The 15,647-nt window shown below is 42.2% G+C and overlaps 1 protein-coding gene across 2 annotated transcripts in view; it reads right to left on the reverse strand.

Annotated features, from left to right (window-relative positions):
- arid1ab (AT rich interactive domain 1Ab (SWI-like)) overlaps positions 1-9,887 on the reverse strand; it is a 53,866-nt gene extending 43,979 nt beyond the window's left edge. For both annotated transcript variants that reach the window (XM_046058183.1, XM_046058182.1), the window contains exon 1: positions 8,646-9,887. In XM_046058183.1, coding sequence (XP_045914139.1) covers positions 8,646-9,542 — 897 coding nt within the window. In that variant the 5' untranslated portion in view covers positions 9,543-9,887. The remainder of the gene's footprint in view (positions 1-8,645) is intronic.
- Between the last annotated feature and the right edge of the window lie 5,760 nt (positions 9,888-15,647).

Raw genomic sequence — 15,647 nt, forward strand, 5'->3', positions numbered from 1 at the left:
ATTAATGATCAATACTGTTCCTGCACAGCTGGGCAGGTCTATATTCACTATTACAATCATTAAAAAGCAGAACAGCAGGGCTTTATAACGCTACATTCAGTAGTAAGTTAGCTAGCGTTAGCTAACTAACATTTCAGCCTTTCTGGGTAGAGTAATTATTATATTATAATTATTACAAATGCCCCAGGAACAGCGTTTGACCACATCTTGGAAAAATACAGCAAAAAAAAGCTTTTGCATACGAGTCAATGGAGCACAGCCATGAAAGTGTCGGACCTATACTGCGCTGTGATTGGCCAGCTGCTTATTCGGGGCGTAGCTTAGCAAAGAGTGAATTGGCTAGTCAGTTACTGCTTTCCTATTCTAATGGTATGAAGATCTAGAACACGAGGCTTGCACTGGATTCAAGATTTGGGTATTGATCCACCATTCAAGCTCAAGATAAGTTCAGTCTGCATCAGGTATTTACCAGGTCTAGCTTGCCCTTAGTGCACTGCACAGCTTTATTAGCCTCAAAAAGGCTGAAACGGTGCACACAGAAAGTAACGCTATGACTGGCGGGCACAATCCAAAATAGGCACATAGGCTTATGTTCCGTTGTGCCGCTTCATATATGAGCCGGGCGCTTTTTTTCCACTGCAGAGAGCAAAGGTGAGTGCTGTGTGAGAGCTGGGAGAAAGCATCATTCTCTACCTTCTAGCATCATCAACTGCACCAATTTAAAAGGTTAACCACTTTATTCCATAAAAACACACACCATACGTCATTTAAATGAAGTCTGTAGTCTCACACAGGCTCGGAGAACGATATTACTATGCTAATCCGGAGCATTTTAGAAGGTAAATGTCAAAAGAAATGAATTACCTTTACATTCCAGCGTGCCCCGGTGCAACAACCCAACTTTGACATTTGTCCATGGAGGAACTTTTTTTCTTAGTGCATTTTCAATGCGCACACAATTATTCAAACGAATCAATTTCAATATCAGCAGCGTAATTTCACTTTTTGAGTCATTAAACTGAAGGCTTCAACGGTATCACCAAATATTGGCTAGATAACTTTCTATAGCTTGTGGAAGTCAATAAACCTGGAAGTCAAGTCTATAAGCATATGCATAGTAGCTGGCTTCATACCTTCTTGTGCCCTGTATCAAAACTTCACAGGGATAATTATTATTATGGATGATGCTACCGAGGAACAAACACATAGTGCTGCAACAATTAATCGATTAGAGCAATTTTTTAAAGGAAAGAAAGTCAAAATTATCTCATTCCAGCTTAAATGTGAATATTTTCTTTGCACCCGTGTCGGTAAACTGAATATCTTTGGGTTGTGGACAAAACAAGACATTTGAGGACATCATCTCGGGCTTTAGGACACACTGATTGCCATTTTTCACCAAACTACTAATTGTTTCATCGAGATAATGTTCAACAGCTTAATCAGCGATGAAAATAATTTGTTGCAGCGCTAAAAACAACAGTTCACTCTAGAAAAAGATTGGAAGGAAAAATGCAACACTGGCTGTGGCTGTCAGAGGGATGAAAAAATCTGAAGAACTACGGATGGCTAGTGACACGTGGAGTAAGAGCTGGCCAGAGAGGATCCTGAGGCAGCGGCAAACACTCACACACACACACACACACACACACACACACACACACACACACCAAGTAACTGCCGCACTTTATACACAAATACACACAGCTGTCAGGGGCAGACGGAGATCATTCACAAAAAACACCCACACCCCACCCCCCCACCCCTCCCCTGGGTATCACTGACACGTTTCTCCCTTATATGCACACACCATCCCATCCAGTCACACACGCACACACACACAGTTGCCGGGAGGCAGCATGCTGTCCATGTGGCCTGTGGAGAATCATTACTCAGCAGTGCAGACTAAAAAGCAGAGAGTGAACTTCCTTTTTGAATGCTCGGGCTTCCTCTTCTCCGCGGCACCAACCCCCACAACACAGCGTCTAAACAGTAGCTGGAAGTTGCTCCGTACGCCTTCTGAACGTGCGTTGTGTTTACTGAATAGGAGCAGTTCAGAAGTTGTAGGGCCAGCTGTCAAAGAACAGTACATGACTTTCTAGGGATTGTATATCATTTCAAATACAAAAAGTGCCAGTTAGAGTTGCAACTAACAATCATTTTAACTACTCACTGAAGTGATTCAATTAACTGTTAAGCCAATCAAGATAAAATAATGAAATGTGCATGTTAACAATTTCTCAGGTGATGTCTTCGAATTGCTCGATTTGTCTGATAAAGATTCTCAGTGGTATACAATTTATAACTAAAGTCAGAACAATTGTTTGATTATCGAAATAGTTGTTGATTCATTTTCTGTCAAGCAACTAATCAGCTAATCATTTTAGCTCTGAACTTCTATTACTAATTTCATCTTAAACTAGGGCCGCAAATAATGATTATTTTGATAATTAATCTACAGCTCCATTTTTGCTCATTGTCTGGTCCACAGAATTTCAGCAAATAGCAAAAACATTACATCCCATTCCAAGTTCCCAGACTCAAAAGTGACACCTTATGTCTTTGTATGGTCCAACCAACAGTTCAAAACCTACAGACATTGAGTTTAGTATCACATGTGAGAAGGACAAGCATCAAATCTGCATATTTAAGAAGCTAAAGCCAGCGTAAGTTTGACATTTATGCTTGAAAAATAACTGAAACGATGATTAAAATAGCTGCCAGTTAATTTTCTGTCAATCGACTCATTGAATAATTAACTAATAGATTCAGCTCTGAATTCTAAATGTTGTATCATTTCAAATGGAATGAATGTGGTGCGTGGTGACAGACTGTACAGCTCGACCACATCACATCAGACTTTAGGTGGTAGGTAGGATAGGTGAGTCACCTGAACGATTAGCAAACTTGTTTAAACTAGCTCAGCATCAGCTATTTAACTCTAGCTTGCTAATAGCTTTGTAGCTAAGGGAGGATAACTTGATTAGATTGGCTGTGGCAGAATATTTTGAAAAGATGAGCGAGTGTTTGTTTGCTAACTGCCAGACTTGTTGGCATGCTGGCTTTGCCACGACTATAAAAATGGTCGGGTAACGTAATCATCCACGTTCCACTGCCACGTTTGATATTAAACGGCAGCTCTAGGCAGGTTACAGGTTTATTGTTTGCCACGTAACATTATTCCGTTGCCATTACACTGGATTTGAGAGGTTACTGAAAAATAAGTTACAGCTATTATTGCATGCCTAATAATGTAAGCGATATTTTCCTGTTAACTTAAGTAACGTTAGTCTATAACTATTTATAGCAATACTAAATAACTATAAAGTTATTAAGGAATGATTTCATTGTCTGTTTTTTTTCATATTGCATTGCAATAGCCCAAGTAAAACGATCACATACCGAACAACTAATCAATGCTGATAATAATCATGCTTTGAATTCAATAGGTATAGCTATGCAGGAGTCTTGAGATTTGACTTTGACTTCTGGTGTAATATCTTTATCAGTTTTACTTTTGAATAGCAATACAGAGGCAAGCCATGTGCTCTGTTAAATATTAAATACATTACATCTTTACTTCTTGTGAGAGTTTTTGACACAGTAAAGCTGCCATGAAACTGTTTATTTGTATGCTATTTTCCAATTTGCAGTGGGGCTTCCCTTGTACATCAGCAGCAGAGCTGTTCGTCTATTAGCGGCAGTCAATTTAACACCCTTGGTTTGGCATTTTTCATTATGTTTTCAACTGTGGGACTTTCTCACAGAAATATTTACAAAGTGTCTTCGATTATGGTTTAATTCAAACTCAATTTGGGAAGTCAGTCTTGCAGAGCTGAGGGGGCATCCCCGACGGCTCTCTCCCATGTGCTAGGCAGAGGGAAACACCTGGTGTTACAGCATCCAAAACAACCACACTACAACCCACTTCATTTGTTTTATGTGGAAGGCATAATAAAAGCACATATTAGCAGCCATCTAACTTACCACTCAGTTAACACCACTCAGTTAACACATTAATTCATCTTCAGCAGTGGCCCAAGGCAGGTGAGTGGCCCCATAAAAAAAATTTAAAATCATCCATCCAATCACTACCGGCGATATATCAGCAAATTAAAAGGCCAATCTTGCCTCTGTTAATGAATAGAGAGCTTAAGTATTTCATAAATTGCTCAAATACAGCCAACAGAACTTATCATGGCCAGCTCTTCAGCAGGGAAAAAAACTCTCCACCTGAACTTAAGTATATTGGCTACCCCATCCATCTCTGCAGTCAAACATCAAACACATAAGTTCTCTGACTGGACATAATGTGCTCGCACACGGCCTCATGCGACATATCCACACCGTGATTTAACAACAGTTTATGCTCCATAAATGGAAACTATTCACTTCTTCTTTCTGTCCATTTGCCCATCTGAGCAGTCTCGCCTCCAGGGATTAGATCCATTAAAAAAGGTGTGCGCTCTCTAAACCTGCACCACTGACACCTAGACAAAATAAAACTCCTGCAAAAGTTATTCTACTTCTTCCTAATGAGAGTTGGCCACAACCCGTTAGCATTCTGCAAAAATACAGCTTCTGCTACCTTTAAGTATGCTTAACAACCAAAATGTTCAATTACCTTCCCAGACACTCTTCTTCCACTCGCACAATAAGAGTGAGGCTGAGCTTCCTTAGCAAAGAACTGCTCTGACAGCACTTAAGCCCACATAAAAAACCTGCATGGACGGCTATCTAGCAATCAAGAGGGGTTCAGGGCGCTGGGATGACAATATAGTTGATATGAACACAAATAAATCTTACTAGAAAACTATTCTAATCACAACCCCGTTTTCACCTTTAATTGTAATTCAGTGCTGTCACTAACACAATCTGTCACCTACAAGAAGCACGACTACACCCATTAATTCAGAGACATTTAGATAATATAGTGAAAAACTTTCCTGAATACCGAACAAAGTTTTTCACATTTTTTCCATTTATTTTGCCTTTTCTTTTTTTACCATTGCATAAATTAAATAGTCAAAATGTGCTTTTCACTCAGTGTTTCCCAAAGGATTTGGAGAGACTATGGGGGGTGGGTCCAAGGCCCGAGAGGGTCTGGTAAAGTAAATTACATGTGTTTATACTTTCTGTGAATTTCATTTAATTAATCTTATTTCCATACTATATAGGCACCTTATTTTGAAAACCGGACGTTGTCACATGTGTATCCTCGCTCTAAATTCATGTCTGACCCAATTTGATAAATAATTTTGTATGTGGTTCTCGTACGGCGTAACATGAAGACTTCACAGCCTCTCTTCAGGTAGGACTCTCTGCAACACTTGTCTTTGTAAAGAGAGAAACTGACAGGATAAAGTCTCTAACCTGCCTGTCAGCTCGCACTGGTCCGTTTCAGTAGATTTACCAAAAAGGCTTTAATACATGTGCACTCCAAATTTAGGTGCGGCTAGCTTAATTGCCTTCTCACAGACGAGTGACAGAAACACTCAAAGCATTCAGACCGTTTGTTGCCTTTTCTAAGAAGTCAGCCACGGACAGAGTGAATGTGCTAGGAGACAATTCAAAAGACCAGTGTCTGCGAACGCTGATTTTTGCGTCTTTCTCAGACACAGAAATGCTTCCACACTCTCGAAATGTCAACGTAATTGTTCAGTGAAATTTATTCGGTCTTTAGACGTATTAGGCCAAACACCGAAAGTGCTTCTTTTTTTTGCCATTTTTGGCCGATTAAATTCAGTGGCCAAACATTTGGTGCATCCCTAAATTACATATCATGCTATTCACTAAATGCAAAGTCAATAATAAGACCATAACCCACATGGTCACCTCGGTAGTCTCACTAAAGACATGGCCGCAAATAAGTGCAAGATTTTTAATACTGACTTAACTGAAAAGAACAACAAAAGAACCAGCCCAACCAGAGCATGAAAATACATGTTTTAAGTTTGAATGCACACTTGACTGTAAAGATGTGCTCGTCTTGGTGTTCAAAAAGGAGCTTCAACTGAGAAAAGCACCACATCCACACTAACTAGGGTGCTGTCCATTCACCTTGTCTGGCAAAATTTTAAGCTGGCCTTTAGGTATGGACCCCTCTCTGCACACAAGTACCAAAATTAAATAAATAAAGGGAAATCCAAACTCTCTTCTAAACAGCAGCAAGCTGCACTACAGGAAAAAATAAGGACTGACTAGTACCTTTAGTACAGTTTTGTTAAGAATCACAGATCAACCCGGTTAGTCAATATGACCATGCCGTCTACATCTGCTGATGTCAGGTCGCAGAATATCTGGACATTTGAGTTAAACATTTTGACCCCAACCCTTTTTGCTGACATTCAGACAGAGTTATGACTGTGCGAAGTGCAGCTGTAAGTGCCCACAGTTTGGCTTGTTTTGATGCAGAGAAGCGTCAACAAATGTGTGTGAAAAGCTTGCACCTTTAAAGTTTCAGGCAACAAGTGGTGCCATCACTTCCAGATGAACAGTCTGTGCTTAATGACCACCTCTTTGCTGGAAATAAAAGGAGTAAAACACAGTACGCCTACCTTCTTGTTGAAATAAACCAATATACCAACACACATACAGCACGCCTTTGGTCAGAATAGTGATGCAACATCTCCTGATAAAGGGGAAAGCTCATTATTTGAATATTTGGAGAGAATGCATACTGTCATTCGGAGGAGTCAAAGTGACTCCCCCTTAGACCAAAAAAATGAGACCACATGCCCAATTTCTGACAGGTATACAATTGAGAGATCCTTCACACGTGTTTAAATGATACAAATATTTCTTTACTCTAAAAGGTAGAGCTACATACTCCAACTGTAGAGTAAAAGCACTACACATGAGGCTGTTGTCACTGGAGAGAGAGATGTAGTTAGGCACTGTTGACATGGATACACTCTCTGCATGTGGGAAGTAAATTAGGCTATTGTAAACCTGATGAGAAAAAAAATAAAGCGCTGTGACACCTGGCTGACACCTTGGTTGCTTGTAAACACAACTGCAGCCGGTCCCAACTCTCTCACGTGGCCATGACACCGCTCTGGCACACAAGTTTCCTCAACTCCTGATCTGGAAACAGTGGAAAACACAGTCGTACAATGGGACTACATGGCCACACCTACTCTATCTGCTGTACCAGAGTCAGCCAACTTGAACAAGCAGTGCACAGAGTGTACACATCAGCAAAAAATAAAAATAATATACACATACAAACACACACACACACACACACACACACACACACACACACACACGCATGCATGCATGCATGCCTGAGGTCAACAGCTAAAAATGACAGAAGAGATGTGACTCAGCACAAGCCAGCTTAAGCTTTAATGAAACAAATAAAAACAGTGGTACATCCACATGAGTAGTCATCATGCAAATTACTGCAGCGGAGGAACTATACCAAATGCTCTCAGTAAATGCAACCAATGAGTAAGTTATTATTCTGAAATTATTATTGGTTTTTCTAGTGTATTTGTATGCTGATGCGGGAGAACAGTCATATATATTTATATATACAAAAATATAAAATATATTTTTAAAACTACACAAATGCATACAATAACGTTCGAAATGAATAAAAACAGCGAAAAAACACCGGGACTATGTTGTCTTGACATGGTGGAAGAACACATAGCCGGGCAGAGGGGGCTGTTTTTCTGCAGCCTTCCATTAGATGCAATTATAAATGGCCGAGAGCAGAGGGATGGGGAGCCAATCAGATCTCGGCTCGCATGTCAACCTAAGACCAACTGTCTCCTGGCTCTGACAGCAGGATTTTACCTCCATAATTCAAATCCCAAAGCAAAGGCAATCTGCACTTTGCCAACTCCAACCAGCGGGGCCGTGTTTACAAAGGCGGCACATGGAGGAGACGCGCAGGACGAAGCGAGCGGATTCGAACCGAGCCACAATGAATGAAACCCTCCGTCTGGATGAATCAATCGCGGTCACAATCACACTTTGATCCGAGTAAACACTTAGCGGATGTAATAGTTGCCATTCGCTGGACTGCGAGATACATCACTTCACTGTGCAGCGGCTTTTTCACTGACAAGAGGGGTCTTTTTCTTAATGATTATGCAAATGCTGTTTAACGGCTTTCGCTGTCATTTGCATCTTGTTGATTGCCTTGACAGCCATTGACACAACTTTGATAGCGCCGTTGGGAGCACAACACTAAAAAAAAAAGGACGCGATTTCGCCGATTCGCACAGAAATAACAGTGGTTTCAGCACTTAGATGTACGATGAGGCTGAAGAAGCACTGCGAAGAAATATCACCCTATTTCCCTCTGCACGCACACACACACACACACACACACACTTTCTCCTGACAAACTCTTGCTCTACTTAGTGAAACTCTTGCCCTGTACCCAGCAGGGAAACGCACTAACACCCACAACCCAGAAAGTTGTTTCTAACAGAATATGCGGCTTCTTTCTCTGTCTAAAGACTATTGCAGGGGGTGGTGTTGGGAGAAAGAGAGAGGCAGCCATTTTAGAGCTCTTGCTACATAGACAATGGCTGGTCCAATGCAATATGCAACTCTACAGTGGCTTTTCTGAGATACTGGGTGACTTTAACTCAGTCAGCTGTCTCAGTGCAGTAAGTGAAGTTTACCTGATTTCTGTTTGGAGGCTGTCCAGTGTTTCCCGGGCTCATGGGAGGCGGATGGTGGGTCCTTTGTTGCCAACCCGGATGGACCCCACCATACTGACTGCTGCCCATATCTCCTGGTCCCTTATTGGCCCCTTCCTGATTGTTATAGTCTCCTTGAGGGTAATTCGGGTAGCTCCTGGCAGAGCTGGGGGATGTCAAGAGCTGATTTAAAGTTGGCGTAGACGTAGGTTGTTGGGTTCCCATGTTATACCTCTGATTATTGTAAGAGGCAGCCATAGCTGTGGTTCCTCCTGCTGGCTGTTGCTTGCCTGGCTGCCCCCCAGCCGCCGGAGGCTGGTTGTTACGCGGGGAATTCATGGCCCCGTATCCTTGGCCCTGATAAGAAGTCCTGTTCTGGAACGGGCTGTAGTTGTTATAATGGTTGGGGTAGCCGTGCTCGTGTGAATTAGGGGGGTAAGGGTCCATCATGCCCGGCCCCGATGCAGCTGCCATGCCAGGGCTTTGTTGTCCGCCATGTTGATGAAAAGGGGCCCGGCTGTAGTGCTGGTTGTAACCGTAAGGAGGTGGAGGAAAGGGGCCCGGGTGGTGGTGTCCCATGCCGGGATGGTTATTCCCTTCGGGCCCGCCTGTATCATTCTGATTACTGCTATTATTTACCCTGGGCAAATTCCCGTTGCCGTTCTTCATGTCAGGATCCCCTCCTCCCCCAGCATTTCCAGCATCGGCCCCGTCCTGCAGCTCCTTCTGGCCAGGAGATCCGCCGTCAGGTCCCGGTTCCTTATTTTCATGCTGTTTCTCTCCCGGTACCGACTCCTCCTGTGGGTCCCGATCCGGCTTTTTGAGTTCGGATGGCGGGCTAGTGTTGAGAGTGGCGACGCTGGCGACCTGAGCGGCCATGATATCCCTCTCTCTCTCCCCCACTCTTTCTCTACCTCTCTCTCTCAGCACGGCGACTCACTCACAATCAAACTCCGAATAACCATTGAATATAAATACAATTATATTTATAACAACGTACCCGTCGTCCCGGTTCATTCCCCCCTTTGCCCTCCGCCCGGACCGATATCCGGTAATCCACCGCGACTCCGTTTAAAGTTAAAACAGAGAGGGGAAAGTTTGTGAAAGAAAAAATATATAAATACAGAGCCAGGGAAATAAATTTCACCGACACAAGTGAATGTGTGCGTGTGTGTGTGTGTTGGAGGGGGGGCTTCTGTTACAGAACGAGAGCGCGAGCTAGAAATCAACCAAACCAGCACGAGGCTCCGCGAGACACAGCCATCTTACCGACCTGTCGCGAGAAAATAAAAACCCGGAGTGGACTCCTGCGTGAAAACTGGATCCGGACTGTGTGGACTATCTAATAACAACATTGTTTATACCCAAGTAGAGCCATTATTGTAGGTCTAATGCGCTTTAAACTGAGCTCATACATAAATACGTCGACGTATTCGAAAAGCCCTGTCTGTTAGCATAAAGTACTGGTCATTCTGAGACTATAAAGCTTATGCTAATGAAATGCACAGCAGGCTGTCTGAAGTCAGTGAGATTTAGATTCGAAGATCCTATAAATATTATACTTTTTTTTTTTTTACAAAATGGGCTTTTTATTAGTGACTTTATTTCATGTTATTTGGATAATCTACACAGTTATACAGAACTAGTGTCTATAATTTATGCTTGGATGCTACATTGTGTTTTCTATGGCTATAAACTTGCTAAATAGCTATGTCTGTTCTAAGACCTAAACTTAAATGTTTTACATCCCTGGCCTCAGCAAAGACCAGAGAGAGTCTGATACATTTCCCTTTGGTTCAAATATGTTTTAAATGGTCACAGGCTTTCATATAGAAGGCTTCTGTCCAACACTGCAAAATACCACAGACTTTGTGTCTACAGTTTTATGCTATTAAACTAGTGAAATGTCCTTTTTTTTTTTACCATACTAATCTGCCTTGAAGTCAACAATAACTATTCAACCATTCTGATTACAAAAATTGCTTCATGCATGGGCTGTGTGTTCCTCTTTGTTACATTCATTTGTGCACCTCGTTAGAGGAGCAGAACAAAATAGGGTTCTTCTTTTAGAGTGGGCTAATGGATGGAAGTGACTGCTTCCATACTGCTTCCATGTGTCGACAACAGCAAATGAGAAGAGTGAGTATGGAGGAAAGTAGAGGAAAGCATGAAATCACAACCTGTGTAGTGTGTATGTGTGAGTGAGTGAAAGAGAGAGAGAGAGAAGATAGAAAAAGAAGAAGGATGGGGGATGGACTGAGCCAGTCACAGAGCAGGAAGTGAAGATACAAAAAGAGAAACAGTGGTGGTGGTGGAAAAGTGACAGTGTATAGGCCACTGGAAATCAACACATCACTCTCTGTTAAAAGCCAAATCTCACGCCAACACACACGAGAACGAGAAGAGATTTGGGGAAGGCATAAAATCGCCCTTTACAATTAATAGGCACAGACATCCTATGTCTCTCCACCACTCTCTCTCTCCCCACCCCCTTTCTTCGTGCTCTCTGCCTGCCTGCCTCGCGCTCTCTTAGCAGCAGCAGCCTTCGTGCAGCCTTCAAGCGCTGTCGGAATTTCTGTAATCACGCCCTGAGTCAGAAAGGAATGACATACACATATTAAACGTTGAAGGAAAGTCTGAAACATTGTACCACAGCCTACCATAGTTGCCGGTGTGATAATTTAGAGTCATTGCAGTGTGTTAAAGGCCTCTTATATATACACCAAAACACATCAAATAAATCAGACACAGTGATTTCGGCTGAAAGGTAACATTTAGGTTAATGTAGGTTTATATAGACATTATCAGAATCTACTTCAACACAAGATCATATGAAATTAATGAAAATATACAAAAGTATTAAATATCTTCTGTGTTAATAAATCAACACTCACACAGTTCTTGACAACTGAGAGGAATAGAAATATTTATAAAATATAGTTTATATTTGTTCATATGGAAAGTGTGCTTTTTAGTTGCATGACATGCAAAACATGCTTGCAGGCAATAAGCTTTTGTTTTTCTATTCCCTAATCCATTGATGTATATTCTGCTTTTAATTTCGTGAAGCAGCTCTGAGATACACACACAAAAATAAGCAACACGCTGAGAAAACAAACTCCTGCTTATGTAATAGCATAAAGTGTATTATTTCCAACCAGAAAGCACCCGAATGCTGCGACATTGTGCGTTCACGAGCCTCGGGTGGAGCACGTGAAGGCAGCATCACCGCTTGCAAAAGCAGCAGAACTTTGCTATGTGAATGTGGGGGATGGGAAGCAGCAGCTCCCTGCTCTGCTCAGCCCTTTCTCTCTACAATGCGGGGCTTTCTCCTCGCATTGCTCACTCTGTCCGTGGAAAATAGATCCTCTTTTACTTTAAGTTTTACTTAGAAACCAACAAAATCATCCACATGTATTTTAAAGCTGCGAAGGCAGCTTTTGTATGTGTAATAAAGCAGAGAATGCAGGGTGGAGGGGGTCAGCTCAGCTGCTGTCTGCTTATATAGGCTAAGGGAGGAGTGTGTGTGTGTGTGTGTGTGTGTGTGTGCGCGCGCGCGCGTGCGCGCGTGTGTTAGCAGAAAGCGCAGAAACCAGGCTGTAAGGGAGGAGGGGGTAGGGAGCTTCTTTTTCTTTTTAGCATAAACTTGCTGTTTATTATCAAGGGGTGCAGTCTTTCTTCTTCCATCTTTCATATTTTTAAAAAGAGCACTCCAATCTGCTCTCTATGCTCTGTTTCCCTGGTCTTATTTTAGAAATGGCTTCAAATGTGCTGTATTTTCAGCGCTCACCTTGAAAAATATTTATCTGTTGTTCAGCTGTCTGCGTGGCTGCAAAGTGACTTAAAAGCCCTAAGATCATATGTTATGAACAACATGATGCTAAAGACCTCCTGTGCAGCTAAGAGTGCCATGCATTTATTTATGTGAACCTTGTTTTACAAGGATATGGTGTTCGCTAAAATGCCATGCTTCTTGTCCAGACAAGCTCAACAGCAAGCCAAAGGATCTCCTTAACACAGAATTAACAGGGACACAACGTTTGTTTAAATTGATATGACTTGGAAAGAAGAGTCTTTTACTCTGAAATACTGAAGCTGAATCTGAAAAAAGGCCACCTACAGAAGTTTACAGTTGATATTACAATTGTTGTGCACATGCAGTCACTGTACTAAAACTGTTACCACCCACAGACGAAGAATGACTTGACGAAAAGGTGTTACCACAAAAACCACTCACTGTAATTCTCTGTCATAATCCTGTCTGGCTCATATGGAATAAGACTTCCCACATGATCTCATAGTATTGTGTCCCATGTCTGTCTTTTGTCTTTTGAGAGTCATTCAAACAAAAGAAGAAAATCTGAACTTATTTTCAGATTGTTGCACAAATGCTGTCTGGATTCTGTCACATTTGTCTTTCTGCTCTGACTGTTGATGGTGTGTGCTGAGGGAGAGGCAGAGGGGATGGCAGGAGGGGTCATGTGACACCCCCACCCCCCACCCACCCTCCCACCGCATCTGTCCCAGGATGATGATTTAAGAGTGTTTACTTGTGCCCTGCCACTGCCTCCCTGCGAGGATGACCATGATGCATCACCTTCGGCCCGATGCCGCGGCTTCCCCGGCCGTCACCAAGGCAGCAGCCTGGTCTTCATCCAGCTGCCCCTTTCTCTTGTAATCATTATCAAATTGATATCAGGTCTTGATTTGAAGGAAGGACAAGAAAGTAACAATAAACGCCGTGGTGAAAAGCTGCATTTAAAGATGCAAAGAGTTAGGGGGAGTTCATTATTCATGTCATCAAATCTAGTTATAAATGCAAAACACAAATTTCAGTGGACAGGCTAGGGCCATAAATATTTTACTAACTTAACTAAGCCAAAATATTCCATTTCTGTTAATTTATGTGAGCCTTTGATATTCTTAAATATGCATTTTTAATGTAGTAACTTTCTTCAATTAATCTCAGCTTTGAACAGTAAAAGCGTCGCTCTTGTTGACCGTGTTAACTGATGAGTGATCATTCAGGAGTTTTTCTTTTATTTTAATCCCTTGAGATCCAGTCTGGGAATGGAGCCATACAATCACCAAGACAACCCAATAATGTGGCGTGGAATTTCCTAACAAGAGTTGAGTTGAATTCAGACACACACACACACACACACACACACACACACAGATGAACGGTACACACCCACGTGTGCAACAGCCTCACACACAGCTCATATATGACAATAATGTACACACTGAGAATTTATGGCCGTCAAGAGTCTGTCATCAATGCATACCTGTGCCAGACATTAGTGGCAATCCCACAGTGACGTTGTCCTGGCCACACGCACTAAAACAACACACACAATCACAACTGTTGGGTCCTGTCCAGATGGTTGCCAGGCAGCAGTTCAACGCATAGTCTGGAGTGTGTAGAGGAAGGAAGTGCCACTTTGCGAAGTGCAATGGGCATCCGGCTCGTTCCCAGATGCTGTGTGTGTGTGGAACCTGCCATTTAAACTTACACCTGACAAACACCCACCCACCACTTTGTAAACAGCGCAGGAACAAGGAATGTGCAATAAAAGCCCTGCATGGTTTCCTCCGAGGTTCCTTAATAAATGTGGACAATCAGTTTCATATAGGCTTTGACAAAACAAAGTCTGTCTTCACGGTCAGGCCCTCAGAATTTGTTTAATCCAAACATACAGCTTCGATAGATGAAAGGATATTAAAAAGCACTTGTGGAATTATTCCGCTGCCTTATGAGGTCATATTTCAGATTAATCTTTCAGCCATTGTTCTTACCTGATTTGATCAAATGGGATCAAACTTTTCAGGAGCCACAGCTCACCCTGAACTGCTTAGCAGACATTCAATCAGTTGCTCCTCTCTCCTTGTATTATTCTCTCCCAAGCAGTGAAATCCTCTCTGCTCCTTAGGTGGAAATAGACTGGGGGACCTAAGTGCCCCCACGACAGGCTTTAAAATAAAAGCTGATAGGACATATTCAGGTTACAATGAAGCACTTTTATCTATCTTTTATTTGTGTGGAGTGATAACTTTCTGGGGAGCATTTTTGAAAAATCTTTGAATTCATTCAAGTCCACGCAGTCACCGGCACTGAATTCTAAACACTCCATTTTCTCGCAGCGCGTTCAAGGGAAGTGAAGGAAGGACCCCCGATCTCACCAAAGCCAGGCAAGGTTAAGAGCACTCAAAATTATGGTGTCCACCCTGCAAGGACAGAGAAGTGCTCGCTCTCTTTTCAGTGGGGATGAAAAGAAACCGTGCAGGGAATCATCTCTGCGGTAAGGGAACTCATCACTGCGAGCACACTGGGAACTGCTCCATTGTGGGTCACAGAGCCCAGTATGTGAGTGTCTCCTTGACTGACTAACAGCCCCATTCCTGTAAATCACACAGAGCATCTTGTCAGCATTTCAGCTGTGAGGTAGATCCAAAATAAATAGGCGAAACAGACCGTACTGTGGCCTTACGGGAGAGAATTATAATAGCACTCCTCAAAAAATAAAGATACTGTTTTACAGTTACAAATCTTTAGATATATTCTTATCATTCTCGTAGAAGTATTTAGGGCCAATCACACCAGAAAAAGACAGAAAGACATCATATGTCTTTGCAAAACAGACAGTGCTAGCTGGCAAGCTAACAGCTAACACACTGGCAAGCTGGGAACGTGTAAGCACAAGTTTCTAATGAAGAGTTTATCTATCTTTATCTATCTATCTTATCATAAAGCATGTATTTGTGCCAGACAGTTATGAGAAATCAAGCACATAACTGTCTAAATCCACACCTATTTTATGGAGCAGTTTATTTTCAGTCAGTCAGTGGAGGGCTAAATAAAACTGGATGGTGACGCACAGCTAATAAGCTACAATAGCCCATTTCATTTTGGGCTTTCTGTTCCCTCAAAAGTTAGCACTGTCAGAGTAGAATTTGTCAGGAAAGATTTGCTTTGATTTACCC

The sequence above is a fragment of the Micropterus dolomieu genome, linkage group LG09 (assembly GCF_021292245.1).
Source record: "Micropterus dolomieu isolate WLL.071019.BEF.003 ecotype Adirondacks linkage group LG09, ASM2129224v1, whole genome shotgun sequence".
NCBI lineage: Eukaryota > Metazoa > Chordata > Actinopteri > Centrarchiformes > Centrarchidae > Micropterus > Micropterus dolomieu.